The sequence below is a fragment of the Recurvomyces mirabilis genome (assembly GCF_035927965.1).
Source record: "Recurvomyces mirabilis strain CCFEE 5264 chromosome Unknown scaffold_51, whole genome shotgun sequence".
NCBI lineage: Eukaryota > Fungi > Ascomycota > Dothideomycetes > Mycosphaerellales > Teratosphaeriaceae > Recurvomyces > Recurvomyces mirabilis.
The window spans coordinates 1-14248 of record NW_027041985.1 but is presented as its reverse complement, the minus strand read 5'-3'; the positions used below and the strand labels follow the sequence as shown (position 1 = coordinate 14248).

Sequence of the window (14248 nt, the reverse complement as noted above, 5' to 3'; positions counted from 1 at the left end):
CTACAAACAACATGTGGACCCTCTGTAGAACGGCAATCGTCTTGATTGCTACCGTAACATTTGCGACATCAGTCCTGCCCGTCTCGCTACCGGCTTGTCAGCTCACAGCCCCTACACAACAGAACATCACCGGTCACGTTGTCACAACAAAAACAGTCCTACCTGAAAACAATATGCCATTCGGCATAGTCTACGCTAATAGACAACCAGACACAGCATTCGTAGCCTTGAACAACAGCCTGGGAGTCCTGAGCTGGCTTTGCAAGGCGAGCTAAATAAGATCGGCGGTGTAGGTGGTTCAGGTGTGGCCTTGTCCCACGATGGCCGTTATCTCTTCGTGACGGCTTTCAGCGCTGGACTTCTTGTTCTCGATACAGCGAGAGCAGCTGTTGGACAGACAAAATGACTCCATTGTCGCGCTCTTGAACGGCACGGCCGCAGCTGGTAACACCGCTATCGAGGTCACGATCTCGCCTGACGATCGGTATGCGTATGTCTCGCAGGAGAACGGGGTAGAGACCGCCACGCTCGTAAACGGTGCCTACAGATTTGCTTCCCAACCAGGCAGGGTCGAGAAGTTTGCTCTGTATCCCCCGGGGAAGGGCTGTGAGGAGTGGGAAGGGTATACTGGCATATCGCTGGGTTTTATGTCCTAGGTGTAGCCGTTGTGGGTACAGCACTATCCCCGGATGGAATGTTGCTTTATGCTACTAGTGAGAACAAGACCACGGGTGATTATGAGGGATCACTAAGCGTTCTCTCCACCAGGAAGCTGAAATGAACGCAACAGACGCTCTTGTTGCCAAGGTGGATGCCGGATGTAGTCCTGTTCGTACGCTAATCTCGCCAGATGGAGAGGTTGTATGGGTGACGGCGAGGTCTAGCAATGCTCTCCTTGCGTTCAACGCGTCAGAGATCTTGACTAACGGCAACGCCTCACTTATCGCCTCCGTTCCAGTTGGCACGCAACCAGTGGGCTTGGCTTTCGTGAAGAATAATAGTAGAATTGTGACAGCGAACTCGGATCGTTCTACCGACCCTGATGCTGTCACGGGATTGTCTGTCGTGGATGTCGAGGCTGCTTTGGCTGGGGTGATAGATGCCAATCTGGGTCAAGTGGATACAGGTGCGTTTCCGCGGGAGCTTGCTGTCAGTGGAGATGGAAGGACATTGTTGGTCTCGGATTATTCTGCTGCTAGCATTCAGGCTGTAGATGTTGAGAGTTTGCCTTAAGATCTTGTTGATAGAGATGCCCTATGTACGATGCATCTATTTCTCTATATGGCCTATGGGTGCGTACTCGGTTGAGCAATTTTGCTAGAGCCAACCGACTACAGCATTATCGTGGTCGTGGTATATGGCACAACCAGCACATCCTGCACCAATCCGTACTCCTGCTCCAAGGGCTGTGGCCCGAGCCAGGTCGTCCCGCTCGATCTGATGCTCGCGTAAATCGGCCGCAGAACATTCCCAAGAGTTGTGCTCACCACGATCTCTATAGTGTTGCTCCCGTGGGTGAGCTGGTCGCCTATGTCTGCGATGGCATCTGTGGGGTCTAGGGGTGGCAGTTGTTGCCCATTCACCCAGACTCGTGCTGTGTGGACGACGGCGCCCAGACGCAAAATTGCGCCGTTTGCCGCGCTGGAACTGCTGTTGCGTGGCGGCCAGGTGAATGTTGTTGTGTAAAAGCCGCGACCAGAAGTGTTGCGTAAGGCTTCGGAAATCTGGTTCCACGGCTTCAGCCCGTCGAGAGTGTACGTGGTGTTTGACGTTGCGGCCTCGGTCTGTTGTGCATACGGGTCACTGGGGGAGGTCCAGGACTCGATTGTCAAATTCCAGTGGGTGAGATTGAGGGTTGCGGCGGTCGTTGGCAAGTGGATTGCTGTACCATTCGAAAGCAGGACTGGCTCGGATGTGTTGCTTGCTTTGAGGGAGCAAGATGTGCCACCGTATCCATGTTGACTTGAGGCACTGTACACCGTGTTCGGCAAAGAAAGTACTCTTGCGCTAGGCGAAGTCGTCTCGTTGTGGTGGAAGCCGACAATGATGCTTTGGTTGCCCGCTAGGTTAAATGGTATGGTTGTGCTTGTGTTGGTCTGCTGGTAGGCGATTATGGGCGAGGTATCACCAGTCCATGCATCGTATGTATAAGGGACACCGGTGTACTCAAACGTGACAGAGCCAGACGATGCCCCCTGGCCGAGCTCCGAATCATATGCATCGTTGTAGACGTATGCATAGGTTATTGAGTCGTTGGCATCTTCACGGACATACGTATACCAGATCCTGTCGCTGCTCACACTTGTCCTGGGCATGACCTTCAGTGCAGCCAGGGAAGCAGCAAGATTGTCATAAGGCACGATGTGCACATTATCCATCTGAGCGATTCTAGCAAGCTTCGAGCGTACGTACTCGGTGCCGCTTTGATTGTAGCCTACCAACTTCTCCGGTAGGCCTCCAGAGATGATGATGGGTAGACTGGATTGAGCAAAGTCTCCAAGGCGATCTACGCCGAAGACGGTCAGCGTGTCGTTAGCCCGGACAATAAGGGCCTTGAAAGCTTGACGAGCGGGCGCCAAGGTATCGTTACCCACGTAAGCTTCAGGGAAATTGAAGTTGTCTGGACTGAGGTACTCGTACGAGTATCCCGCTTTCTGTAGATCATCTGGCCAATACTGATTAGTGACCGAGAAGTACTCATCAGACTTCAGCCAAAACGCTAGGTCAATCTTAGGTATGCCACTCTGGGCAACGTATTGTGTCCGTGCGATCCAGTTCATAAAATCGTCGTAGTATTCCCACGCCGGCTGTCTTGGCCCATGCATGTTCGAGAAACGGTATGTGAAGGTCGAGAATCCTGGCCAGGTGGTGTTTGGATATGTGCCGCTGAAGGGATAGCCATGCAGAACAAATTGATTGACCGACCCGACGATACTTCTCTTGATGTCCCAGATGAGTTCGGGAAGTGTCTGACTGTAGACTTCATTACGTTGCGCTCCGAGCTCGGAGGATATGACACGTTTGCCGGCTAGATTTGCGGGACCAGAGTACTGGCGATAGCCATCGATGAGGTGGTTGAAGCCCAGTGACTCACATTCGGGTGCGTTAACGTGTGGCACGTTGGCTAGCATATCCATGGGCAGGTTGTACACGACTTGTGCAGAATACTGAGACTGTAAAGAGCTTGTGCTCCAATTCGTGAAGACATCGAGATAAATTTGGTTTAATTCGGTGAGCTAAGTAGGTTAGCATGATGATTTTGCTGGCAAACGTGTGAAATGATAAGGTACGCACTGTTTGCCAGTAGTCATTGATATAGCTTTGACCCTGATCGCTCTCATCTGTATAATAGTGATCTGGGCTGGCGAGCGGCGCCGGTGCTTCATTGTTAACCCGATAAATCAAAGGAAGATACTTGGTCAGATCATAGCCTCGTTGTGCTTCGAACGTTCTCAGCAGATTTGGCGTCCACCATATCAGGGTTCCAGCACCGAACTCTTGGCTGTCCTCCCAAACGTAATTACCAACCTCTTGTATAAGTTCCTTTGAGCCGTTGCCCAGTAGATAGTTCTCCCAGAAGTCAATCACAAGCTGTGCACCCGTGGAAGAGAAATGATCGACGACCCAGCTGCCGTTCTCACGGAACTCTGTTACTGGCGACTGAGGCACACTGGTGTTGACGTACCATGGCGGAGCTTGCTCGTGGTAGTTGGTTTGGTTCTGGTAGTAGGCGAAGACTTGCCACTCGATGCCAGTGTTGTTTGATGGGGGAAATGTAATACTAACATGACCGGTGGCATTATCGACTTGTTGGGTGATGTCCTGTAACGACGCCACAGAAACTGTGAGGTTATTACCAGTGTAGTTGTGTCCAGTCCAGGCTGGTGACGCCGAGAAAGTTAGATTACCCTTCTGATTAACCACTAGACCAATAGTTGCAGCGACGAACTCGCCACCCTCGATTTGTCCCCAGCCAGGGACTGTGCCATTGAAGCATTGTCCAAGGGGCACGGAAGTGTTGAAGGGCCAGAGGTCCCACATGATGCCAGGATCGTTTGTCTCAGCTGGCACACCAGCACCCTGGTTCGGGCCAAGTGCGAGATCTATGATCATCCCATTATCTTTGGTCGCCCTCAAGGCGGTGTCTTGTAATGTCTTCCACGCATCAGTGCCCCAGCCATATTTGGTCCAGTCTACTGGAATCGGTCCACCTTCGGCTACGCCCGTCGGGAAGTCCCCGTAGAGGTAGTATCCAAGTAGCTCGAGGCCCCCCATCCCGACCGCTTTGACCGTAGCGAAATCTGCAGCTACATGGCTGAGGTTTACACTGGCGTCTGGGATCCAGTAGCGAAAGCGCGGTCGGACGTGGACTGATGGATTCTGGAAAGAGCCATAGCTGATATCAACACCCACTTGATCGTTGGTGTTGTAGCTGACTCCAACGTCGATCAACGCAGCCAGACTTGCAAGGCGTTCGACGGGAAATCGCATCTTTAGCTGCACGGAAAGCTGAGGTAGCGGCTTCCGTGCTGTGTACCTCCGTCCAAGGCATCTTTTGTAGTTGCGCTCGGCATACTATGTTCCATCTCGTCGCTTCCTCGCGGAGATTGTCTCCGCACTGTCGTATTTTCTTTCATTATGCGGGGTACCAAGATGTCGATCAAACGATGAACCTTGGGAGGATTCATAAGACAAGACAAATTGAGCTCAGCCCCCTCGGCCTCAGATGTCCCGCTATGTTTATACTGAGCAGAACAGGCCACGGCACAGATAATAATGGTCGTGCCGACGTCGGCGTGAAGACCAGTTCCCTTCACAAGCAACCGAAGCAAGCGTGGACTGGGGTCTGGCTGATTTAACAGGTGAAGTAGATTGAATTTGTGGACCGGAGCCTGCGCGAGATGTCCTCACAAGCGGGAACCGCGGACTCTTTCCTAAAGACCATAAGAGGTACGAAGTATTACGAGCCGAAGGACAAGCCGGACAACGTCGTCCTTCAGACTCGACATGACACGCTCCAGGGGTCCCAATTGGGATCGGACTTCATTGCGCCTTCGTCGTCGGCACGCGCGTAATGCATCACATCGTATGCGGGTATCTTCGACCGAAAGAATCCAGAGAGTCCGAGGGAAAGTGCGTTGGCTTATCATGACCTTGATCAATAGTGCGGTCGATCGTGGCTGGGGAGAGTATCGCACACATTGTAGCTGCTATAGAACGGATAGTAATAACCTACAGCGCTAATAACCATACGTAGGGGAGATAGAATTAGAAGATCAAATATACGCTTGATTCGATAGGGACCTTGCGTCTGAGGATCATCAGGGTTGGGCCTAGTTGTTAGGAGGCTGAAGACTACAAGATCGCGCCAAAGGCAACACGGGCTGCTTAGCGGACCTTGGAATGTCCAGCAACGCGGGAGAACGGTGTATCATCAGAACGGGGACTCACGACGTGTGAAAGTTTGACAAGATCCAGTGCATTTGTATCTTCAACATTAACAGTGTCTTTTTGCCCTGCCAATATTATGCGCGAGAGTACTAGCGGCAAGTCAGACGACTTTCATAGACTCAACCCATCGACCATCCCCCTCAAAGCATCTCCGCTTGCAATATACGGTTCGTGAATCTTTGCGTAAGTCATACCAAGCTTGATACAATCGGCTGCTTTCTGGCACTTGCAGCGCTTTAGTGATCTCACCGAGACCAGTCTCTTCCAATCCGATTACTTGCTCGGCTAGTTGCGCTTGCTGTGGCCCGTACCATGGCCCTTCCTGACTCTTGCACTTGCGTAGAAGGGTTGCTACGTGCCGTCGGAGGAAAGGATCACGGCACTTCATGGCTGTAAGGTAGAGAGCTGGTATTACTCCGACGTCCAGAGTGGAGGCTGGAGTGTCTTTGTCGACTGTGCTGCCCATGGCGACAAAGTCTCCTGCGCGGCATAAAAGCTGCGTAAAGTCCTCGTGAAAGCTGTCCCATAGTGATTCATGACCGTTGCTGAGGCTGTTTGATACTACTAGTTTGCAGCTTAGACGTTGTACTTGAAGGGCCTTTGCCGCTTTCCGGTCTTGGTCGGAGGAGAGTGTCAACCATAGTGTATCCATTGATTGTTGCCAACGAGCGAGGGAAAGGAGCTGTCGGGTGAGCTGGACTTGGAGATTCGCATGCACATCGGCTGATACGCCTTCGGAAGGGAACATGTGTTCTTTGACCGCTCGCGTGAGCTCTTGCATAGCTGCCACTAGAATCTCGAGGAGCTGACACGCTTCTTGAACATTGCTGAAAGGCGATAAGGCGGGGAGCTGTGGCATGATCGCATGTTCTGTAGCTGGTACAAGCTGTATCTGTCTCGAGGTGTACAGGCAGGTCTGAATATCGAGTCGTTCGAAGGCTTCCTTGAGGGGCTCAAGGGGTCGCCTTGATGAAGTTGAGGACTTCTTTGACGCAGGGCTGACCTCTTTGATCAACTCGATCCCACTTTGCAGATGTATCAACCCCATCTCCCAATTGTGCTGCTGGAACTCGAAAACGACGAAGAGGAGACATGCCACGAGACAAAGCTGTGCTGATGATCGTTCTGGTCTCATCATACCGCAGCGCAAGGTATGCACGGCTTTACCGTAGTGTTGCAATGCCAACTCTTGCAGGTCTGCCCCGTCGGCATGATGTCTGTAAAGCTGGAGACAACCGAGCGCAATTACACCGTGTCTGACCAATGACTCTGATGCTGCTATGGGCAGAACGTGGGAAGACCACACGCGGCTATCAAAAAGTCCGACGAGGCCCTGCAGGACATGGCTCTGGAAGGAAAGAAATGCAGATTGCTCTCTATCCGAGTGGTAAGGCAGTTGCAAGGCCGGTTGGGTCCACCTTAGTCGCGTACCATCACGAGTGGTAGTGATAGGCTGTGCTATACGGATGATCTCGTAGCCACTGCATCGTCTGTGGCTGGTAACGCATCGTTGGCAACTAGGCCGGCTTTCCTGGACACGAGGTAAGATTAGAGGGCAGCAGCTTTGTCCCTCACATGGACACACTTACGTCACATTTGATGTGCCGGGCTCTTCGGAGTATCAGCATCAGCCATCAATTGCATGGAATGGTAAGCTATGCGTACTTGCATGTCGTGCAGCCGCTCCTTGCTTTCTTACCAGACTGCCTCTTGTATGCCATGACTGACTCTAGAGGTGGCGTGAGGAGCCTTTCGTCTGATCAAGACTGGCATAGCGTGATACATTAGGCTGGATTCCAAAATGTGAATTTTTCAAAGGAAGCGTATGAAGAGCACGTTCATCGGCGTGCCCGACTTTGCGCGTCGAGCGATCTTCCAGCGAAGAGGTTGCTGCACCATGTGGTCTTTCTCGGACTCATGGCTCTTGACAGCCGTTGACGTATGCTCCCCCTTGAGTGAGGTGAAGTTTGTGGTGTCGGCGGCTCGGGACGTAGCCAACAACATTGCGCGCTCTAACCATAAATGGACAAAATTACGACTCGTTCATCTGCTCCCTGCGTCTCTTCCTCAAACCATCAATGAGCATACTCCGCCTCATCCATAACGTAACCCCAAGCTAAGCCAACGAGGATCAAGACAGCAAGCACGGGAGAATCTGTTGTGAACCTTGTCGCCATTCCTCAAGCGATGATTGGCAGGAGCCCGTTGGTCAATCCCTGCTGGGCGAAGGAAGTCCCGCACCGCACATGTGGTGCTAAGCCCATTTATATGTCCGTGGCCACTGTCAACCCGTCCCCTGTGCGCAGTCCACAAACCTCGTTGGAAATGAATCGACTCTCATCCTTCGGGACGCATCTGTATAAGCGTTGTGTCCAGCTTTTAGGAGATGCACGAGGCCGGTGGGCATCAACGAAGTCCGCTACATGGGTATAAGTATTGCGAAGCCTCCTTAATCCTCTCGCACACGACTCGATCTATGAGTGCCCAGTGTAACGTTCTGCAATGACTACACTCCTGCTGCTGCTTGGCCTTTTAGCCCTCCCGCGCGCGACTCTCGCCCAATGTCCGCCTCTTGGCTCCACACTACCTATCGCCCTGAATCTGGCAGCTGACCCTGTCGTACAGTAGACCATCGTAGGTATCAACGACACCCTACAAAACCTGGTCGGCAATCTCAGCGGAACCGCCTTCACCCTCGTGATGGGCACGACGAACGACGATACTCCGCTGCTCACTTTTGCCAATAATCCCACGGTCTACAACACAACCGGAGCGCAAATTCTCACCACGGATACCCAATTCATCGTTGCCAGTGTCTCGAAGCTCTTCACGGCTTACGCTATGAAGCTGCTATCTAACAAAGTTGCCCCCACCGATCGTGTCACCAAATTTATCCCTGAACTGCTGCATCTCAAGGGTCAGCCCGTGCGATACGACGGCATCGCTTCTACAAATTGGAGCAGTATCTCCATCGAGGCACTCCTCACTCATCTATCAGGCATCACGAGCGACCTGGGCGATTCAGATATCGACAATACACCTGGCAATCACAGTGCGCTCGGCCTCCCACCGCATGATGCCACCGACAGTGGCACCCAGTGCGGCGCCGCCTCCAATCCTTATCAACGAGCTTGCACCGAGGCGGACTTCCTTAACGACTGGGGTAGGAAGTTCCCTGTATACGCTCCCTACACGACACTTGTTTACTCTAACATGGGTTTCGCGATCCTTGGTCTTGTGATCGGAAGAGTCACGGGGTCATCCTATGCGCAGTTTATGCAGAAAGCTGTCTTCGATCCTTTGGGTTTGGATCATAGCTCCGTCGACCATCCTCTGAATCTAAATGGGACTTTCATCACACAGCAGACTGCCGATGGTGATCTTTCTGAAGGCTTCCTAGCACCGTAAGTTTGGTATGGAAGACTTCAGCTCACATGATCAAGGACTAACGTCGCATCTGCCTACAGCTCCGGTGCCATCTACTCCACCTCCTCCGATCTCTACAACTTCGGCCGCAGCATCTTAGCAAGCAAGCAGCTTCCATCAACCACTACTCGTGCCTGGCTCAAGCCAAAAGCTTTCACCTCTTCGGCTGGTACATTTGTAGGTGAAGTCTGGGAAATTGCCGCGGGCACAGATCTCACGGCCGCGAGCGATGGTCATATCGTCCACGTGTATACGAAGGGCGGCAACTTGAATCTGTACAGCTCTATCATTGCACTCGTACCAGACTACGACTTCGCTTTTGCGCTTACGAGTGCGGGATCCGAGACGGGCTCGGGGACTGTTGAGGCAGCTTCGAGTCAGGTTCTTGATGCGATCGTGCCTGCTCTCGAGGCAGCGAACAAGGCTGCGGCGAAGGAGAGGTTTGCTGGCACATATTCTGCAGGTGGAAACAGAATCACTCTTCCTGTTGATGAGGAACCTGGTCTGCTCGTCACAAAGTTCTCCGTCAATGGGGTTGAGAGTGTCATCGACGCTGTCGGCGAGTTCACGGCGAACGCATCGCCTGGGCAAACAGAGTTGCGTTTGTACCCCACGGATCTTGCAGAAGGTGCTACGATGGCTTGGCAGGGAGTATTTGATTCAATCCCTGCGGATGTGGCGGAGGTAGAGAATCAAGCATTCTTTTGGGCAGACGCTACTTGTCAGAGTTGGTCGGAGTTGACCACCAACAGTTATGGCTTGGCACCGTTGGATCAGTTCCTGCTGACTGCTACAGTAATGGCGATGGGAGGGATGTGGAGGTCACTGCTCGGGCTTGGCGGACTACTATGACGAGAGAGTGAGAGTGGGTGCGTGAGGTCTCAGTCGTGCTAAGCCAATAGTTGCTTGCGTCTTGACTGCTCACTTTGCTTGGAGTGTGTATTCGTGAAAAGTTCACTAATGCTGGGCTTATTCGATACCAAGCGTTTGCTTAATAATGGGCGGTGGTTTTTCGGACCCTGACGTATCAAAGGCCGAATGCCGAAGTCTCGGCCACGAATTCGTGCTCAAGTTCTCACCTTGAGAGCAGCGTCGTTTGTCAGCAACCTAGAGAGTATCTGGCTGATACGGCCAAGGGTGGCGCGATGCCATCGCAATGATTGAGGACGCCTGGTCGTCTGTCTATCTTCATTGCCAAGCTCACTGAATATCGTTTTTTCCCAAATTACTTGGACACTATGCTCAATTGCACTTCAGACAATGTCGCTTCTACGGTCGTGTGAGTACTGTCGCTCGCACAAGATCAGATGTCTCTGGGACGCAACTTCCACCACATGCACCCAGTGTCTGAAGAGGGACCAAACCTGCAAGAGGCGTGAGACTGTCCGGCAGCGTCACACCACCAATCGTGCATCGAGACCTGACAAAGACATCGAAGGCTCGCTCTCGACGGGAACTCAGCTGGGTGGACTTGGTCAAACGTCGACTCAGGCTCTTGAAGCAAGGCTTGCACAGCTCGAGGAACGCCTCTCGAGTCTGGATGGCAATGCTGCTTTCCAGCCATTTGCAAAGGAGGTAACTAACAGTACTAGCTCGGTGACTAAGAGCTCTGCACGTCCTGCGACGCATGATGACCTAGCAGCGACGATATACGAGAGCTCGACGCCCTCTGGTACCGATCATGCGGCCACATTCTCATTCCTCGCGCATGGAGACCCGTCAGGCATCAGACAATGGTCTATTGAAGACACAGCAATGCCGATAGGTGTACCGTTGAATCGCATGAATGGCTTGAACAACGGTAAATGCTATCTCCCACCAGCGGAAGAAGCATCATCGTTACTCAAAGAATACCTCCACGAGTGCAACGCGAAGATCCCGCTCATAGCTCCGGAGTACATCATACGACACGTACGTGACTGCTACACTGGTATAGCAGACGGCTCACCTATATCATGGGTCCTCACCTACATGATATTCGGGATGGCACATCGCCTTCGTGCCATGAGCCTGTTTCAAGTCCCTGATGACACATCAAGAGCAAATTGGTATCTTGACAAGTGTCTCGAGACGCTACCACGATTATTGATGCAGGAGCCGTCGCTCCGACTCGTGCAAGCGCTGCTAGGTGTGGCGATCTTACTGCAGACTTCTTCTCGATACAAAAGAGCGACATTATTTGTCTCCACAGCCATGCACATGGTACAGGATTTGGGTTACGATGATATTGGGATGGCCGATGAACATGATTTGGAGCAGAAAGAACAGCAGTATGTGTTCTGGATCACCTTTCTTATGGACACGGACATGAGCTTCGCCTCTGTACGGCAGTGTAAGCAGTCTCTGACAGAGATCAGCACTTCACTACCTGACGCTCGCCGTAGCGACTGGTGGGCTCGTGGTGCGCTGGAAGAGCAAAATGATGTGAACGTTTTCGCTCTACATTCTCGGTTTGCCATCTTGCAGGCTGGCATTCTCGAACGACTGTTCTCAGTTCAGTCTCGGCAGCTGTCTGATGTTGTCTTGGACAGTGCGTATTATGACGCCTTAGATCGCTTGGAGCAATGGCGTCGCTCGAGTTTTGTCTTCAATCTAAGTGCTTATAATCTGCATCAGGGTCTATATCGCTCTGATATCGTGCATCTAGTGGTTCTGGAGACTGCATACTTCCGCACGGTATATCAGCTTCGAGTTGCATATCTAATGGGTTGGTTTCGTAAGCATATTGATTCTTTCTCAGTCAGGGCTATGGAAGTGATGGCCAGATGTGACGTTCCGGAGGGGTTCTGCAAGGACGCGAGGAGAGTACTAGAGCTCAGTGGACTGGTCTCTGGGGCGAACACGTCCATCACTTGGTATGAACCTCCAACACTACTGTTTTGGTGCGTTAACTAATGTTTCTCAGGATATCAATACAGTGTACTCTCGCCGCACTGGTGGTCGTTCTGGGATTGCGATCTAGCCGCCAGAGAATAGCGTGCTCTCCGGTCAATGATGCGTCGAGATCAAAGGACATTGAAATCTGCGACGTGGCGTTGAGCGGCCACGTACAAGCTATGAAGCTGCTCAAAGACTCTGCGCTGGCTAGGTCGACTGCGTGGTGCCAGGGACTACTACAGCAAGCAAAGACTTGTGTACAAGGGCTATAGCTGTAGTTGAGGAGCATTGGATCTAGATTCGCGCAGAGTATTCGATAAGTCCGGTAACAGTCGAGTACATGGCCCACATTCCTGTAGCCCTTCACGCCAGTATCCTTCGAGCCCTGCACTTTGTGATGTGCTGGCACGGACCTGGCTGTGTATACTCGGAGGCAGAGACAGAGTCCCGAGGGCCAGGAGGCAAACTTAGTAAGCCTGCAAGGTACGCCAAGTTCTCTGACTCTCATCATAGCCCGTCACTTCGGGTTTCGGGAATTGTTCGAGGCATTTGTTGTACTTGCTCATGCTGAGTGTCAGCGGCTGACTATTTGCAGGTGATATGTACCCGTCTAAAGGAGCCTTTGTAGGTTGCACGATGTTGGTCAGTCAGGCTGGGGTGTGCAAAACTCCCACATGCGTATAAAGCCCTCCTCCCTCATACCTTGACATGCCGCCCATCAGCTTCTGCGTATTCTCCCCATCTAAACCAGTTCGTTACGAAAAGCTCGCACTGCTACGGTCTCATCCAAACGTACCAGACTCAATTCAGCATGTCGACAGAACGCAATGATCCGAGCTTGGCTTACACTATCCCCTTCCAGCTCACAAAGACCATACATCGCCGTGTACCCGATGAGCTGCAACCAGAAAGGTCAGAGAACTCTCAAAGAGGGAAGATCATCCTCATCACTGGAGGAGGCTCAGGGATTGGTGCGGTATGTTCTTCCTTGGAGGCACGTACGTCTATGTACACAGGTTGATATTTCCTCTAGGCTGCCGCCAATGTTTGGGTTCGCGCTGGTGCCGAAGGTGTTGTCATTGTTGGACGTCGTAAGGAACGACTAGAAGCGACCGCCCAATCGCTTGAGAAATCGAGCAGAGGGATTACGAAGATCGTTCCAATCGCCGCTGATTGTACGATTGACGCAGACATGAGGCGCGTTCATGATGCGATCAAAGAGATTTTCGGCCGCAGCGCTGATGTGGTATTGGCAAATGCTGGAGCTGTAGGCGAAATCAAATCGTCAGCCGAGGAGAGTTCTTCAGAGTGGTGGAAGATCTATGTCAGTCGCTCTCCTGCATTTGCGCAGCATCTGCTTACAGCATTGGTGTAGGAGGTAAACGTGCTTGGATTGCACAATACCATCTCCAATTGGATCAGGTCACAGCCGGATCGAAAGGTACCTGTGGGTACAGTCATCGACGTCAACTCTGGACTTGAGGGTATCATCATGCCGGGCATGTCGGCGTACTCCACCTCCAAGCTCGCAGGACATAGATACATGGAGTATCTAGCGACCGGTACGTAATCTATGGTGTCTTGAAGCGACGAAGACTGATCACATGTATTTGCAGAGTATGATCAGCTCCGCACCTTCACCATGCTGCCTGGTATTGTAAAGACGGACCTGGCTGATCCCAAATTCTACGAATACGCACAAGATGAAGCCGAGCAGACTGGCGCTTTGGCTCTGTATTTAGCCTCACCTCGCGCCGACTACCTGAAAGGCTCTCTGACTAGTATCAATTGGGATCTGGCCGAGATGGAGGCTCGCAAGAGTGATATCGAGCAGGGAATACTGAAGCTAATATGGATGCCGGTGCTGCCGGCAAGTGGTGGAAGTGGTATTTAAGCCTATAGCGAACGTTAGTATCTAAAAAGCTAGAAGATTTAGCGATATAGAAAAGATTAGTCGATCGAAGTATCGACTGCAATATACTTGTTCTAGCTATTTCTTACTTATTGCTTAATATCTAGTATCGAAGTATTCTCTAAGTCGTATCTCTTAGATAACTTCTTTTTAAATAATCTAATAGTATCTACCTACTCTATTTGTTTATATTCTATTAGTAATACTATAGAGTTTAGATATCTATATATCTAGAGTAAATAGTTAGAATCTTATTATTACTAATAGTAGTAGTAATACTCTAGTAATAATAGCTTACTAATAAAAAAGAGTTATAAGATATAATAGTAGATATAACTAAATTAGTTATTTAAAGTAGAGGGTATAGTCTTTTTATATCTAAAAAGTAAAAGTAAGCAAAGCCTAAATTAGGAACATACTATATTTTAGTAGTAAAGCAAACTCTAGTAGATAATAATTTACTAGTAAGAGAGAGTATTAGTAATTAGAGTAGATATAGCTAACTAAGGTATACTTAGTATAGAAGTTATAGTCTTCTTAAATCTAGATAGCAAAGGGTTAGGGTTAGGGTTAGGGTTAGGG

General features: G+C 51.1%; 6 protein-coding genes across 6 annotated transcripts; 4 read left to right on the top strand and 2 right to left on the bottom strand.

Annotated features, from left to right (window-relative positions):
* Positions 1-1331: 1331 nt before the first annotated feature.
* LTS14_010795 (uncharacterized protein) lies at positions 1332-4491 on the bottom strand (the record flags this gene model as incomplete). The annotated part of the gene is made up of 2 exons (XM_064843471.1): positions 1332-3236; positions 3295-4491. The coding sequence occupies 2 exons, from the start codon at positions 4489-4491 to the stop codon at positions 1332-1334; spliced, it is 3102 nt and encodes a 1033-aa protein (XP_064688929.1).
* Positions 4492-5562: 1071 nt separating this feature from the next.
* Positions 5563-6586, bottom strand: LTS14_010794 (uncharacterized protein; the record flags this gene model as incomplete). Its single annotated transcript, XM_064843470.1, has 2 exons — positions 5563-5676; positions 5729-6586. 2 exons carry the CDS (start codon positions 6584-6586, stop codon positions 5563-5565), a joined length of 972 nt encoding a protein of 323 aa, XP_064688928.1.
* A 1565-nt stretch (positions 6587-8151) lies between these two features.
* LTS14_010793 (uncharacterized protein) lies at positions 8152-9729 on the top strand (the record flags this gene model as incomplete). Its single annotated transcript, XM_064843469.1, has 2 exons — positions 8152-8855; positions 8919-9729. The coding sequence occupies 2 exons, from the start codon at positions 8152-8154 to the stop codon at positions 9727-9729; spliced, it is 1515 nt and encodes a 504-aa protein (XP_064688927.1).
* A 408-nt stretch (positions 9730-10137) lies between these two features.
* Positions 10138-11772, top strand: LTS14_010792 (uncharacterized protein; the record flags this gene model as incomplete). Its single annotated transcript, XM_064843468.1, has 1 exon — positions 10138-11772. The coding sequence occupies one exon, from the start codon at positions 10138-10140 to the stop codon at positions 11770-11772; it is 1635 nt and encodes a 544-aa protein (XP_064688926.1).
* A 793-nt stretch (positions 11773-12565) lies between these two features.
* Positions 12566-13129, top strand: LTS14_010791 (uncharacterized protein; the record flags this gene model as incomplete). The annotated part of the gene is made up of 2 exons (XM_064843467.1): positions 12566-12730; positions 12788-13129. 2 exons carry the CDS (start codon positions 12566-12568, stop codon positions 13127-13129), a joined length of 507 nt encoding a protein of 168 aa, XP_064688925.1.
* A 117-nt stretch (positions 13130-13246) lies between these two features.
* LTS14_010790 (uncharacterized protein) lies at positions 13247-13648 on the top strand (the record flags this gene model as incomplete). Its single annotated transcript, XM_064843466.1, has 2 exons — positions 13247-13316; positions 13371-13648. 2 exons carry the CDS (start codon positions 13247-13249, stop codon positions 13646-13648), a joined length of 348 nt encoding a protein of 115 aa, XP_064688924.1.
* Positions 13649-14248: the final 600 nt, after the last annotated feature.